The 16,045-nt window shown below is 32.8% G+C and overlaps 1 protein-coding gene across 2 annotated transcripts in view; it reads left to right on the forward strand.

Annotated features, from left to right (window-relative positions):
• The window catches only part of CDC42BPB_1 (Serine/threonine-protein kinase MRCK beta), a 55,399-nt gene that overhangs the window by 32,968 nt on the left and 6,386 nt on the right, over positions 1-16,045 (forward strand). Inside the window, exons 20-28 of one of the 2 annotated variants that reach the window (XM_051209566.1) lie at positions 178-432; positions 1,861-2,001; positions 5,096-5,171; positions 5,282-5,344; positions 7,126-7,209; positions 8,350-8,679; positions 9,277-9,396; positions 9,520-10,025; positions 11,354-11,836. In XM_051209566.1, the coding sequence (XP_051075022.1) occupies positions 178-432; positions 1,861-2,001; positions 5,096-5,171; positions 5,282-5,344; positions 7,126-7,209; positions 8,350-8,679; positions 9,277-9,396; positions 9,520-10,025; positions 11,354-11,836 (2,058 nt within the window). Of the gene's footprint in view, positions 1-177; positions 433-1,860; positions 2,002-4,198; positions 10,026-10,817; positions 10,842-11,353; positions 11,837-12,202; positions 15,250-16,045 lie in introns of those variants that run through there. The other variant, XM_051209567.1, reaches the window with a different exon arrangement.

A 16,045-nucleotide genomic window follows, 5' to 3' on the forward strand; every position in this document is an offset into this window, starting at 1 on the left:
TAAAAAGACATGCACAAAATTTTCAAGTGTTCTGATTACTGTCTTGTGTTTAAAAGTTTGCTTCTTTTCCTATGTTTATCCAAGAATTCTTCACTGTAGCCTAGTATTAAGTAATAAATTCATTATGAAGCTAAAATTTCTTATGGACTTGTCGTTTATTTCTTTATTTGAATAAAGATTGTTTCGGAATCGTCAAATATTGCAGCTTTAAACGGAAGTGGCAATTCGTTATCTCCAACTTTTCAAAATTTCCATTTATCAAATAGTCATAACGTTTCTTTGAGTTCATTAAATACGTCCACAAATCCCATGTTCCAGTCGAACAGTCCAAGTCGAATTGTAGATTTACGTAGTTCTGGTTTTTCTGTATCTTATGTAACCGCATCTGATGTAATCCATGCAAAGCAGCAAGATATCCCAAAAATATTGAAGGTATTTTTTTATACTTATCTCTTTTACATTTTAACGGTGTTTCCTTCATGTAATGGAAGTGCTTTATTGCGATAGGTTTCAGTTATCATACTTTGTGTAAAATCGCTATTAAACAAGTCATCTGACAATATAATATCCCTAGGCAAAATGTATGATTTATTTTTCTGCCTTTCCCAACATATCTTTGATTTAGTATAGTGGCATTTATAAATCTGTTGACGTCATTTCAGGTTTTATTTCATATCTTCTTAGATCAGCTTCTACTTAATTATCAGTTGCATTCTCTGTTATAACGTAATGATACTGCCAATTAAAGAACAGCGACTTATCGACCAATGACACACAAACCCGTACGGGCAGTCTCGAGTCCTTCTTCCTGGTTGTTCAGTCCAGCATGCAAATATCAGCCTCCGTTATATGAATCATATGTTTCAAAGATATTGCGTTTATATACAAGTCAAACAGACCACATCACATCATAAAATAGAAACTAACATTTGTACAAGTTCTAGCCAAAAGTGGCTGTAATTATGGGAGAATGTAATTAATAAACTGGGCATAACTTAAGGATGGTAAATCGTATAATAATAGTCTATAGGTTAAGATAAAGCTTATAATAAGCGGAATATGAATATTCATAGTTTAGTTACTTACTAATTATACAATAGAAATACATGTATACTAATAGCCCAACATTTACCATTATTCTCGTCGGTATATAAAATTCTCCTTAGTCCAGTTATCTGGAAGATTAATAAATCCCGTTGATAAATTCGGGAGTAAGATTGGTACAAACATAAATCGTTTTCGATATCTGAGTTTTATTGGACAAGTACAACATATTTATTAGCGTGCTCTGATTGTTGGTAAAACTTCCTACCTTCTTCCTGTAGCTTTTTTTCCACCTTATTGTGTGAATAATTTTGGATGTATGCTACAGTTGTATTCATTGTAAATTAAATGACTACTTGCATTTCAGTAATGTAGTGTAGTTTTTGGTTTACGAATTTATTCCTTCATTTCATATCGTATTCCGCATCTTCAGGTCAACAAGATCGTCACTACTAACCCGGTCTTTTAGTACATATATTTCAAGAAAAAGTATTCCTACATAGTGCGGAAAGGCGAAAAATATCGAATATATATATTATTCATTAACTGACTGTTTAACAGAAAATGTTTATGTATCTTGTTTCAACGATAATGAAGCAGTCTACAAATTCTAGCGACTTGAAATATTCTTAGTTGAATTTTTGGATTTTCTAATGACTAATCTTTTAATATATTGTAATGTAGCTTGTACATCACATCGACTACTGTGTATCAATCACGGAGTACTTGTGTTGTTTCATTTTTCTCAACACACCAACCTACTGGGATTGTTAAATTAATCTATCTTATAATTTACAATGTTTTTATATTTATTAGGTTGTTGTGGATGATTATCTTCCGAGCGCTCCATTATTTCTCTTATTTGAAAGCTCTGCACTTTGTGAATGTTGGTTTAAACTAATTCAAGATGTATTAAAATTACTACAACGTCATATCAATACTGATAGTGAATTACAGGTATGTTGTAAATTTTTTTGATAAGTGATTTATGTATTCAAGTAGTTTTAATTCATAGATTATTATCGGTGTATACATTCCATGTTGAAATTGTGAAATATTATTTTTATTATAAAAGGTCATTGTTCAACTTATATTTCATATGTTTGTGATTATGACAGGGTTTCATGTGTTAAATAAACGTTATAGATAAATTTAGTTTCACGCATCTCTACTGCCTTGATTCTGATTGCAATTGTGAAAAATTGACGTGAAATACTCATTTAAAATTCTTACAACCGTTTTTTATCACTTCATATACTTGTCACAACACTATCCAGTGATGCGACCAATTTATATCATTTTTTGCTACCATCAGTGGCTTACTAGTTACAGCATTAGACTTTCAACTATTGAGTTGTTTGTTCAGACTATATTCTACTCATTTTAGTTTTGATAACCTGTTGACATAACCAGATCTCACAAAAATGTGTATTTTGAAGCCGCTTACGCAGGTATATAATTGATTATTTGAATACCCGATATATATTATTTTATGTTTTCTTTTTTTGTTGTTATCAACTTCTTTCACTATGACATATTTCCATCCCGTTTCAATCAACGCATGTCAACATAATTGTCAAATCATCTGCATCCTTTCAAAAACTTCCACTTCATTTTCTTTGTTTTTATTCTGTCCCTAACCCCAGCAGTATTCAGTAGATGATATTACGTGTTTAGATAAGTTTCTTAAATTCATCATATATAAAGTAGTTCATTTCAAATGTTTCCACCTTTTAATGCCACGTCCTGTCGGCAGCATACTTTTATCATGTATTCTTAATTGGTTACTTGTTTTAAATTGCTTTTTGTTTGAGAATCTTGTGATTTCATCGGTAGCCAAGTGTTCGGAGTTAGATTTTTTGTGTTTACCTAAACAGTCTCTTGGCTTAATGAAATTTTTATACTAAACTATGCTATGTTCCTTGTAGGTTTGTTTTCTAGATTTTAAGCCCAGTATTCCTCCATACATACCTTTTCATTCTGTCTTTTTTCAACGATCTTCCCAATGTTTAATACTTTTCATTGTCATTGCTGCTACACTATTTCAATTTTTTCACTGATTCATCTGATTAATTTTATCTCGTTATGGTAATGTGGCAACTTGAGGCTAATGCACATTTTGCCGGGCTCTGCATTGGCTTTAGTTGATTGAAGGACTTCAGTTCTATCGATTATCAGGAATATATTACTAGTTTCTTCCGAAAAAAGATATTTAGTTTCCAAATGTTTTTTATTGATTCTTTGTTTTTACTATAACCTATATTTCCCAGTAAGTAAAGAATCTTCAGAATTATTACTTTATTTTAACTTAACATCTATTATTACTACAAAGGATTTGCGGAGATTGTTGAATTTCATAGTCTTCGTTACTGACTGATCCTATTTAGATAACCATTGAAGACCAGGAAGCACTGAACAGCTGTTTCTTCCTTATATAGGACTCCTCGACAGTGGAACTCAGGACCCTTACGTCTCGCTCTATAGTAAAAATTGTGATGTCAGAAGTTCAAGTCTTGCTTCACTTCTTAGAAGACTAATTAGTACAAATAGCATGCACTCATAAATTTGATTCAAATTTTTATACTTAAATCTATTATAGTTTATTAAACTCTACTACATTTATTAATTCAACCATAAAGTTTACATTGAGAGTGTATAATTAATTTCTGTCTAAAATCTCGATTATAAATTTGTTCTTGCAACGTGAAATATGTTATCTATTTAATAAATATTGGTTCATACCACTCAACCGATCTTACAATTCAACTACATTCTCCTTAATTCGACTATTAGACTTAATAAATTTCGATACTATTTTTTACTATTTATTTTTACATCACTTTGCTAACTAATTCTCTTCATAGAATATGTTCATTATTACAAATTATTGTTGAGAGATACATGAACAAATACTTCTGTATGAAATTTATCACAATTAGCTCCAACCATTGATCATGGTTCTCTCTTTATTTTTTCTGATGACTCATTTGGCTTTCGTCTATTTTATTATGTTGACTGTTGCCGTTGTTCTTATTATCATGTCTTTTAGACATAATTCATATTTAAATTTTCTGCCAACTTAAAGTAACCATTGAATTATTTTCTGTTGTTTTATTCATATTTCATTTTGTGAGAGTAAAATCCCATACAAATGTACCTAATTATAAATTTATTGAAAACAGTTGTACTCAGAATATTCTACAAAACTGTTTATTGCACGCGATATATATATATTTCGTTCATTCTATGATTACTTTATTTGATCATTGTCTACTTCATGATTCGGACTAACATACAAACATGCACAAAATGACTTGACGTTTGGTTTTTGAGGGATCTGATACTTTTATCTTTTTTCATTCTGTAGTTAAACTTGTACTTTTCCATATTTTACTTCTCCGGACATGCTGTATTTTGTCGTACTTATCGTCATATTGTGCTCTATCATGCATTAAGATGATACATAATTAGCAAGTAGAATATTAGGTGTGTGAATCATTATTCGATTGTATGTGTTTTCATATTTGTTATGTAGCTATAGAGTGAGTTCAGTGTCAATGGTCAAAACCGGTAGAGATAGTAAAGGTCTTATCATCACTGTTATTCTCTGAATTCTGAACACATTTTCTCCGATTTCATTCAGTCCTTTAATTTTGCTCGCCACTACTTGAAGTCACATGTTTGGTAATATACTTGAGAATTTCATTCATAGAAATTTGTACGGTAATTATTTCTGACCTTCGTTGAACCGACATTAAGTTTATCAATGAATTCATTGTGTAATATATATCGATTGATATTACTTAATCTATTTACAGTAACCAAAAATTACATTCATAATATTTTGATAAGTTCATATAGACATAAAACAAATTTGAACTTTTCAGTTTATTTCTTATCTTTCTGTTTAACATCATGTTTAATCCAATAATATTATTTTTATTGTTAATGCTTGTTTATTTACATTAAAACAGTATAGTTGTGCAATTAGTTTATCCTGCCGTTAATGTGTTTTGATGTTGTTTACTCTCCATTTGTTTTTTTTTCTCAGTGTTTACAAGTGCGTGATATTTCTGTGTCCTCTGTATCCGTCATATTAAAACAAATTAATTGTGCTTCAGTTTTAGGTAAGTTCTTATGTCACGTTTTCCATAGAAACCTTTTTATCGAATTATATGAGTGTTCATATCCCTAATTTAATTCTATTATTACTTTTCACTTTTCTGGATGTCTGTAGATGAATACCGATTCTTGGCTGGGACGGATGAAGGACTCTATATTGTTGATATTAGGCACAATAGTAAGTTATTTTTTGTTTAACAAAAAAAGCACTTAAGTATTGTACCACATTAATTTCTCAGTCTTAGGGTCGCACCATCACCTTAGCGACAGTAGTGTTAAATCTCAGTGAAAATGGTAATTCAATTAATGAAACTGTAAACTTGCATCGATCGGGGTGATTTGGAAATATGTTTCTCATTCCTAACCCTTGCCTACTCTAATGTACAGAGGTATGCAATATTAAAGAATATTGGACTGTGGGCTAGTAAAATAGAAAATGACATTTATTAAAGTCATTGATTGGCAGTGTTAGTTGTCTTGGTAGTCGCTGACTTCTTAGTTAAATTCCACAAAATAACTGTTATGTCTGACCGTGGATTTTAGAGTGAATCAAAATAAATTACAGTGGCGCAATTCCATTTATTTCTTAATGTTATTATTAATCATAGGCCTTCATACAAATCCCCATTTTATAGTTTCCGATATATATTACGTTGAATTGAACTTTGGAACAAGTTTAACATTTTTTTCTCACATGCATACCATCTTTACTTACTTTCTCTATGGCGTTAACTCTTATTGTATAATCATTTGCGCATATTAATTCATTAAATAACACCCTTTTGTGAAATTTCAGATTACTCATTTTCATTCTCTAAAGTTGATAAGTGATCTTCAGTAAATTTCTTAAGAATCCGCTTTTATGACTACCACAATTATCTTGTTTGTCGTTAAATCATCGAATCGTCAATAGATATTCAATATAGAAAAGTTAGTCAGATTGATAACTGCGTTGTTGTTGTTTTGTCTGCAAGTCGTACTTAGTTCAAATGCTCTGGTACGGCCAAGTGTGAGGAGAGTCAGCTCTCCCTCTCGAAATGCTCTCACATGACCACGTGCATAAAAACACTGTCAGGGAAGTCCCACTCACTGCCTCCTCGCAGTGGCGGGGTGTTGTTTACAAAATTGAGAGGACGAAAAGTGAATGTCCGGTGCTTTAACCAGTTTGGTGGATATGTAGGATCCACCTAGGGAAGTTAAGAAAAAAAAAAAACAACCTAATTTTAAACCAATGGTAAACATGGGCTTCAGAATTTTAAGAGAAAAAGTGAAGTATGAACCTATCGTTGGTCACCGGCTACCATGGGAAGTACAACACTCTAACGTTGCTCCCCTGTCTTGTGGATCAGACCTTTAGGTCGGAGGCTCTGGGTGTGACTCTCTAAGAAAACTATCTACTTCGGTTCGAGCACTCGGGAAGTATTCTAGCCCTCACACAAATCAAGTGGCTTATGTGGCGCATATGTATTTGGTGCCTCCTCGTACCAACGTTTTTGTGTTTATATAAATAAATAAGTTGGCGCCATTATCCGGTGAAACAACTGCAGTAATTCTAACGTGTTGATGTGACTTACAACTTCAATTCTGTCGTAATGATAGTAATATAATTAACCCATAAAATCAGTCACGGTAAATCACATGTTGATTCTGATGATAAAATGTCTACCTATCTTTATCAGAGACTTGTCCCAGATGAATTTGCCGTTGTTTGTTGTTATAGTGTTTTCCATTTTGCCAGTCTTGTTTTTTATAGCTGTTAGAAACTGTCAAGTGGATAATTTACTTCAATATTTTGTGTAAGCTACTTGTTTCAGGGTGAAATTCGTTTTAGTGAACAGAATTCAAAACTTATATGAATCTATATTCAAAAGTAAACTTTTGTGTATTCAGTTTTATACGGTCTTCTAGACGTATAACTTGTTAATTTCATTCAAATGATTAACTTTTGTTTTTATGTAGTCAATACACGTATAGGTGCACGTAAACCAGTTTATCAAGTTGAAGCATTAGCTGAAGAACTTCAATTAGCTGTTGCTATACAAGGTTAGTGTATATTAGTTGATTTTTGAATGACTTTCTCAATGATCACTTTTCATCTTATCACGAAGATATTTTTTGTGGAAATTAATTTGAATTTGTTATAGTTTCCTGGTCGTAATTTTTTTAAAATCTCAATATTATTAAGCGGACGTGTAGTGTATATTCAAACATTCTGGTCAAGATGATGTAGATTTATAGTTTAATCAGTGAGGCAACATGAAGTTTTAGTCTGTTTCATAATCGATTATTTCGTTTGTACCATGGTATTGATTATCACTACTTAAGACTGAACTAAGCTTTTGATACCATACGAATCAGTGTCTGAGTGGTTTTCTTTACACCGTTGCCTATATTGTACATTTTGTAACCTCAAGACATAAATTTCGCTCGCTTGAATAACTACGTTCTTTGGTTTTTCTTATACTAACTAAAACCAGTACCCATAGTTGTATTGATAAGTGTTGATTTTTTGTGCTAGTTATCTTTTTCAACTATTCGAACGTATTTTGGTGACATTCCTAGTAAATTATAAGAATTGTCAACTGGAATAATTAGCTGTTTCTTCACTAGTGCAAGGGGATGAATCATATTTCAGTCAGTGTACTGATAAACTAGATTATTATTGATGTTCTTATGCTGACAGTACTATAGAAAATTTTTTTTTTTTGATTAAACTGATTTATTATTTTGTGTTATCTAAAAATTCAAGTACCAAATTCCCAATTATATATTTTTCTTGTTATATCTTGTTTAGTCTTTTTAGTCAGACAGAAATACACCGTCATTTTATTCATTAAGTAAAATACTATCTCATCTGTTTTTTATCATTGAAATCATCAAGCTTTCAACCATAGGAATGGATTGGCTAGTTAAATCAACTTTATGCAATTTTAATTCCCTGTACCATATTTCTTTGCTTGATATGTTAAAATATTTAAATCTAAACTTACATACATTTGCGAAATATGAATGTACAGTATTTTGATTTTTTTTAAAAGCTTTTATCATAAGTCACTCAAAGCATTATATTAAACTAATGCTAATTTTGTATATGTTTCCATAAATAAATTGCTCTAACGTATACTTCAACGGAGTAATCAATGAATTGTTTTAACGATCTGGATTTTGGATTTCTTAATTTAGGTAAACAACGATTTTTAAAATTAATACTGGTTGGATCATTTGAAGGAATGAATTTAAAACCAATCAAAATTACTGAACCAAAATTATGTACTCGATTCACTTGTTCAATGAGTCGAAACAATACAGTTTGTTTAATTTGTGTGGCCAGTAATCGTTCACTGTTCATTTTTGAAATTGCACGTGTACAAGGAAGACATAAACGTTTAAAAGAAATTTCATGCCCGTATATTGTTCAATCTATCAATTTTGTTCGAGATGGTGATTGGATATGTGTTGGATCGTCAAATTATTTTGCTATGTTTAGCATATGGACCGATGGACCCGCTCAAGGTAGGGATTGTATTGCCAGAATACTAGTGACTTTTAGTCATATTTAGTCATATTCAATGCTATATATCCCTGTAAAAATAAATGACCAGGGATTTTATGCTTTCAATTGTTTATACACAGTCTCCAATCCGGTATATAAGGAAACCTGTGTAGTTTATCTTACCTTAACACTACTAGATTGGCTCAAAGTCAAGTAGAAGAATGTATGTGTTTTTTGCTTTGCGTCCAGCAATTGAAAAGGTAATATATTTTTCGCAGGTATCAATCAAATCAAAATTTATGTCTCCGTGTAAAGTAGTGGCTTAGTTGTTAAGATGCTAGACATTCAAATCACTAAGTCACAGTTTCGAACCCCACACTAACTTCTCCGGTTTAGGCGATCGGGTAGTATCATTAACCTTCATAACCATGTACCTGGTGAATGAATTGGTTTGTTTATTGTATCTTCGTACCTACATAAGATTACTATACACGCTGATTTCATTTTTTTTCGTTTGGATTTGTGCAAATATTGTCTAATTTTTGATAGAAATAAACTGTTTTATGACTTGTAGATTCCTAATATCATTTGTTTTCCAAATTCTCTATTTTTAAAAGTTTTATTACGTGGAGACCTCATTGACCTTGACTCTAGCCTGGCATTCTTCCAACACTCACCGTCAGAAGCTCATTGTGCTGTTCAATTGGGAGATGATGAGTTTTTGTTAGCATTTGAAAGTAAGCGCAAAGTGTTCTCAGTCTCTCGATGCATTCCATATCTTTTCGTCGTCTACATATTACTCATACATTTTTAAACAACTAAATTATTTCCTTATCTGTTTGTTTTGCTTTGTTATGTAGATTGTGGAGTCTATATGAATAGCAATCGTAAAAAAACACGACCAGATAATCTTATGTGGCCTGCCAAACTTATTTCTGGTACTGCTGTTAGCTTTTCCTATCCATATTTATATGTATTTACGGAGGCTGGTTTAGTTGTTTTTAATGCTATCACTAGTTGCTGGGTATCAACACTTAGCTCCTGTCGTGTTCAACCTTTAAGTATGGATGCACATTTATGTCTTGCACACCTATCATCATCGTCTATTTCAAACTCGTCGTCTCGTAAATCAGCAGTTGGTGGTATCATGGATTCTTCTACCGGTAATGTTGCTACACCTTCCCCACCATACATTTCTCCAAGCGATTTAGTTTCTGGTCAACAACAACAGCAGCTGGTACGGTTGATCCACTTACCTCAAATATCCGATAACAAAGAAATGTCGAAACAACAAGTGTCGGCGTTACGAAGTAGGCGATTACAAATGCCACAGTCTAGTATCTTTGGTGCTACGGGGCGCGTGCGTGTAAGTGTTGGTATTTTTTGTAAAACAAGTGATTATTTGCTACTATTAATAACATTTTCTGCTTCACCTAGTTTTGCAAACATTTAAATATGAATTAATATACTAAGGTTTCCGTTTTTCTAACCAAACCGATGACGTTGCTCGAACCAATTGTGTCACTGTGTTAAGAACAACACTAGAATATAGTAAAGTGCTTAATTTCATGAAATGTGATTTAAGTATAATAAGTTTAATGATGTTGCTTACATCAATGTGGATCATTATTAGTTGGTTTTATTGCGTACACCTCACTCGATGTACATTATAAATTACTAACCTGGCGCACATGCATGTAAAAGGTAATAATACTAATAGTGATGCAGCCGGGATGGCCGAATGGTTAAGGCGGTGAACTTAAAATCCCATGGGGTGTCCCCGCATGGGTTCGAACCCCACTTCCAGCAGGCGGCTTTCGTAGCCACGACACTGCACTGCCAGCATCCCTCACTGTGGCAACACTGGAAACCCTCACATTCCCACACCACGGTAAGAACATTTATCGACATCTAAGTTTAATGAGTATCTGTCATTCGAAACACAGGTCACTTGAAAATGGTTTAAACATAATGCGGTGTATTTCGCAACTCTATGTTTAGACCCGAAGTGTTTAGTAACATTATATATAATTTTTTTTATCGCTAGATACTCATTATCTTAAAGTATAAATACAATTAGTAAGGATTTGAAGCGTTTTCTTTTAAGCATGTAATTATTATTTATAACTTTATTCTTCTGTATTACGTTTATCATTAGCTTGTAAAATCATCGATTCAGCAGGTATGCTAAACTTTGTCTCACAGTTGTCTTGAACTAACTATCGAATTATCTAAATTAACTCAGCATTCACTAGTGTTGTTTTTGAAATGTCTTATGAAGCTTATTTCGTGAAAAATTTATGGGATTTTTTCGTACATCCCATGCGTATATTTTTTCCTTATTTTCCATACTTCTCATCACTGCATTTCCTGACCAGCAGATATTTTCACAACCAGTCCATTACGTTTAATCAGCAGGATGCTATCAGTAAATGTTAATACTGAATAAAAAAAAAGGCGAAGTCTAATCGACATCTTTCTACACACATTCCCATCTTTAACTTCTGGTAAGTTAAATATGACAACTAGATATAAAAATGAAAAAGTGAAATATCAATTCATTTCAATATATTTACTATCGTAATAGTCCTGTTATATTTTTGGATAAGTGAAAGTAGAGGATAATTACAAAAATGAAATTCTAAGAAAGTTGTTAGTAATATATTATTTTGATCTCTCATATCTTGTTCATAGAAATCTAGTCGTTTCAATTTGTACTCTCTTGTGGAAGACAGTTTATCAAGTACTACCCATGGGGTTAGTCCTGAAAGATTAAGAAATTTCCGTTCTCAATCACAAAATCGAACTCCACAACCATCTGTGCAATCAAACGTACCATTAAATCCAACAAGTGGGACTTCTCGTATATCACACCTTATTTCAGGTCCCTCAGACTTTCGTCACATTTCGCACATGGGACCTCAAATAACAGGTGCACCTCTTTTAGATCTCACTTCTAGCCCAGGGGAACCACCTCTCACAGAGGCTGAACGAATTGCAAGATTCAAGTCTGTATTGGAAGAAAAATGTGGTAACGGTAACCGAAGAGGTTCTTCACCTAATAATATTCCCAATGTTTCACTCCACCTTCCTTTTTCCGACCCAAACAATTCACCAGATGGTTTTCATCATAATGCTTCATTGACTCAAATGTCGACGATAACAAAATCCCAATCTGTAAGTTATATACCAACTTTGGGATCTTATTTTTAATTTATTCATTTATTCAAACACATAAACATTGGTACGAGGAGGCACCAAATACATATGCGCCACATAAGCCACTTGATTTGTGTGAGGGCTAGAATACTTCCCGAGTGCTCGAACCGAAGTAGATAGTTTTCTTAGAGAGTCACACCCAGAGCCTTCGACCTAAAGGTCTGATCCACAAGACAGGGGAGCAACGTTAGAGTGTTGTACTTCCCATGGTAGCCGGTGACCAACGATAGGTTCATACTTCACTTTTTCTCTTAAAATTCTGAAGCCCATGTTTACCATTGGTTTAAAATTAGGTTGTTTTTTTTTTTTTCTTAACTTCCCTAGGTGGATCCTACATATCCACCAAACTGGTTAAAGCACCGGACATTCACTTTTCGTCCTCTCAATTTTGTAAACAACACCCCGCCACTGCGAGGAGGCAGTGAGTGGGACTTCCCTGACAGTGTTTTTATGCACGTGGTCATGTGAGAGCATTTCGAGAGGGAGAGTTGACTCCACCTTCGACCGTAGTATGATATTTGGTAGCACTTTGCGATCTTCATATAAAGTGGAAAAATGACTTATAATCGATTTTAGTGGTAAATCCTCAAATGAAATCTCTTCAGTTCGGAAAAAATTAAAATTCGTACTCAAAGCACTAACAAACTTAACATTTAGTGACCATGATTTATGTAGCTTCTAAGTAAGCTTCACGCAATTAAACACATGATGCAAACTTTTTATTTAATACGAATGGTGATTGTTTTTAAATATATTACCACAATGTTGTACTTTGTTAGATAAAATGTCGAGTTAGACATATTCGTGTAGATACAAAAATCATGCCCAATAAAATAATTAGAAGTTTTACCATCCAACATAATTATTCCTTGAAAATTTTCTCGTTGATTAAACGTATTCATGTTTCTCTAATTACAATGATAGCTGTAACTTTCAGATTCATACTTGTGTGTATAATGTTTCCAGTCAGTTTTGAGCTATATTTCGTATGAATGTTATTTAGCCATCCAAACTGTATATTAGGGGCAGAATTCTCATTCATACAACTTATTTGATCTATTCGTCTACCAATTAAGGAACGAATATACTGCGCGGAAGTTCGTTCTGTTTCACTTTACGGCTGCTAAACGTGGTCATTAAGAGTAGAAGATATTCGTAAGCTACTAGTATTTGATCACAGATGCCTTAGAAATATTGCTCGAATCTACTGGGATCACTGGGTAAGTAATAGTGAGGTTAGACGCAAGGTATTAGGGGATGATGGTAAATCAGTTGATGAGGTTGTGAATGTTCATCGACTGAGATCATTGGGCCATGTGTTGCCTGTGCCTGAACATCGATTACCACGACGCGCAGTGCTGATTAGTGTTGCGGATGGTTGAATAAAATTTAAGAGTGGCCGAACCAAAACGTGACATCAGTGCTTGAAGTCATTAACTTCTGATTTGAGCCATGTTGGTAGATGCAGACTACTTAGTTGGGGTCCGCGTGACTATCGTAACCAATGGTTGGAGACTCTTGGTAACATTGCTCAGAATTGATCACAGTGGCGTAGGTGTATGCACTTTCTGTCTTCCTTTAAACTGTGAGATTAAAATCGCTTCATATCTTTCTTTCTACGAACTAATTTTTTCTTCCAGTACTATGTTCTTATATGCAATCTTTCTTTTATATATTATCACCACTACTTCTATGAATCCGGTGTTCATCTTGTTGTGTTAATGAGGTATGGCAACTTGGACCGATTCAAATGTTTAAAAACACTTATCCATCTCTTCACTTAGGCCGTTTGTCTGATGAATTAACTTTCTATCTCTTCAATAATTATGTATGTATAAACACTTGGAAATTTTCTACTAATTTGTTATGTATCTATATTTCCTCTGATGAATTCTCAATAATGATGAATATTCTGTAAAATCCATTTTTGCATGAGACACTGAATATTTACTTAAACTTATCAATTTACAATTCTGTTATCTTTAAATTGAAAATTGAAGTATCTAAATTTTGCTTCCCTTTTTTACTGTAAAATATTTTCATCTTCGCTTGCATCTATACCGGGTATAGATATTGTTCAGAATTATTGTTAAAACAGTTTTATCAACTTACATTTATTCAGCTAAAGTAGTGTTTAGATTTCTGAACCATTGTTTTGATTACTTCATGAGAAGCTGAATTCTGTTTGAACACCTACCTACCTATTAAAATGAGATTTTCAGTCTGATCAAGCTCCATGCAATATTGGAACTTCCATATTTCCTTTAAAGCACCAACTGTACATAGATCAGTGTCATAATTGATGAAGCTATATACCTAGGATATATGTTAAATCTTACCAAGTCAGTCATTCAGTGAAGAAATGATTGTAACTACAAGATAGAATATACTTCGTGTGTAAAATGTTATTAATGTTAATCTTATATTTATTGTGATTTTTTTCGGTGACTTCGCTGTAGTTTCCAGGATTTGGGAATGTTTCTTTTAATGTAAAGTTTAAATAAGCTATTTTGCCTAACACCCTTTCTGTCTTACGTTTTATATTAAGCTTCATATTATACATGGTTATTTCTTGAATTCATTGAGGTATAAAATAATCGTCTTAGGTGAATATCCTTCACTTATTCCTGATTTTCTTTCTTAATATTGGAACCGGTTATCGCATTCTGTGTTTATATGTGACTGTGACACTGAGAAATCACTCCTTTAACTGAGTGACACTATTTTACGTTGTACTATGAGAGATCGCACATTAATGATATATATATGTATATATCCCCACCTCAGCAGCTACATTGATTTAGTGGTCGGGCTTGCCAACCTTAATTATCCGAACGATCTATTTTGGTCGGATGTATTGTTCTTTGAGATCATGCCATACTAGACAGGTCAGTCGAGAAGCGGTGCGACTAAATGCAGTGAACACATGGTGCAAGGGTGAAGTCGTACTGCTAACTTTACTGAGGTGTGATGAGAGTAAGGTGTTTCCCTTCAGTAACGAGTATCCTCAACAATCTTGGCTCCTTACAACGGAAGAAAGGGATGGGATAGTTTGACCTTGAAATGTCACATTTCACCTTACTCGACGGATTTTCATCTCTGATGGCAAGCTGTTTTGAGTTAAAGAGCTGACACATCAGTAACTCAGAAAATTTGTTTGTGACTGACTGATACGCATGCATATTTCAAATCGGATATAAGTGTAAGGATTTCACATTATTTTATCTAAAGGCCGATTAGTTAGTAAATTATTTATGAATTTTACTTTTTCTCTGTGCAATTTAAATTTTGCAAACTGAATATAATCTATGTAAAATGCTGAAACTAGCGTTCTTTTTTTCTCATTAAATTACTTTTTTGTTACTTCACAGGATTTGTCTACACATATAAATTAATGTCTGTAAGGTAGTTGTTTTGATTGTTTATTTTTCCTATGATTCATTGTACTTTTGATTGATGAATTATTGATTTTCTATCCATTATATACCCTTGTGTTATATAAAGAAAGAATTCCAGTGTTGTTGATTCCTTCATGACAAGAGCATGTCTGTCTGCTACCACATACATTCACACACACGCACTATATATATATATATATATATATATATATATATATATATATATATGCGTGTTTAGCTGCATTTACTTCTATTTTTTACCTGTCTTATGCGATGATAATAGCAGACCTACACTTAATTGCCACTTGCACTATTCACAGCCTGAAGTAAAATTAAAGCCCTAGCGGTTGAGCGATCTCATTATTGGAAGCAAAAGCACAGATTTTTGGCTTCTTAAACTTCTAAAAATACTTCCAATGGGTATTCGCATTTCTACATTAGATCTTTTTTGTAAAATTAATTTCAGTAACCTGATTTTTTTATTATTCATATTCGTGCATCAGCCTGTTTTTTGGTGTGTTTTTTTCATAAACTTTTATTTACAACAAAAGTCCCTATAAGATATTTCTCATTGAAAAACATTTAATTATCTGTGAATTAAATTAACCACGATTGGTAAATTAGTTTACATAATATCCTGAAATTATTTCATTTCTTCCTTGTTCAACAACTTATACGCTATTCTAAATAGCACTTTACAATCAAAAGGATTTTGGTATACCTAGAAAGAAAGAACGATATTTTTCATCATAGTAAATTGTGGAATTGA

This window comes from Schistosoma haematobium, chromosome 1 (assembly GCF_000699445.3).
Source record: "Schistosoma haematobium chromosome 1, whole genome shotgun sequence".
NCBI lineage: Eukaryota > Metazoa > Platyhelminthes > Trematoda > Strigeidida > Schistosomatidae > Schistosoma > Schistosoma haematobium.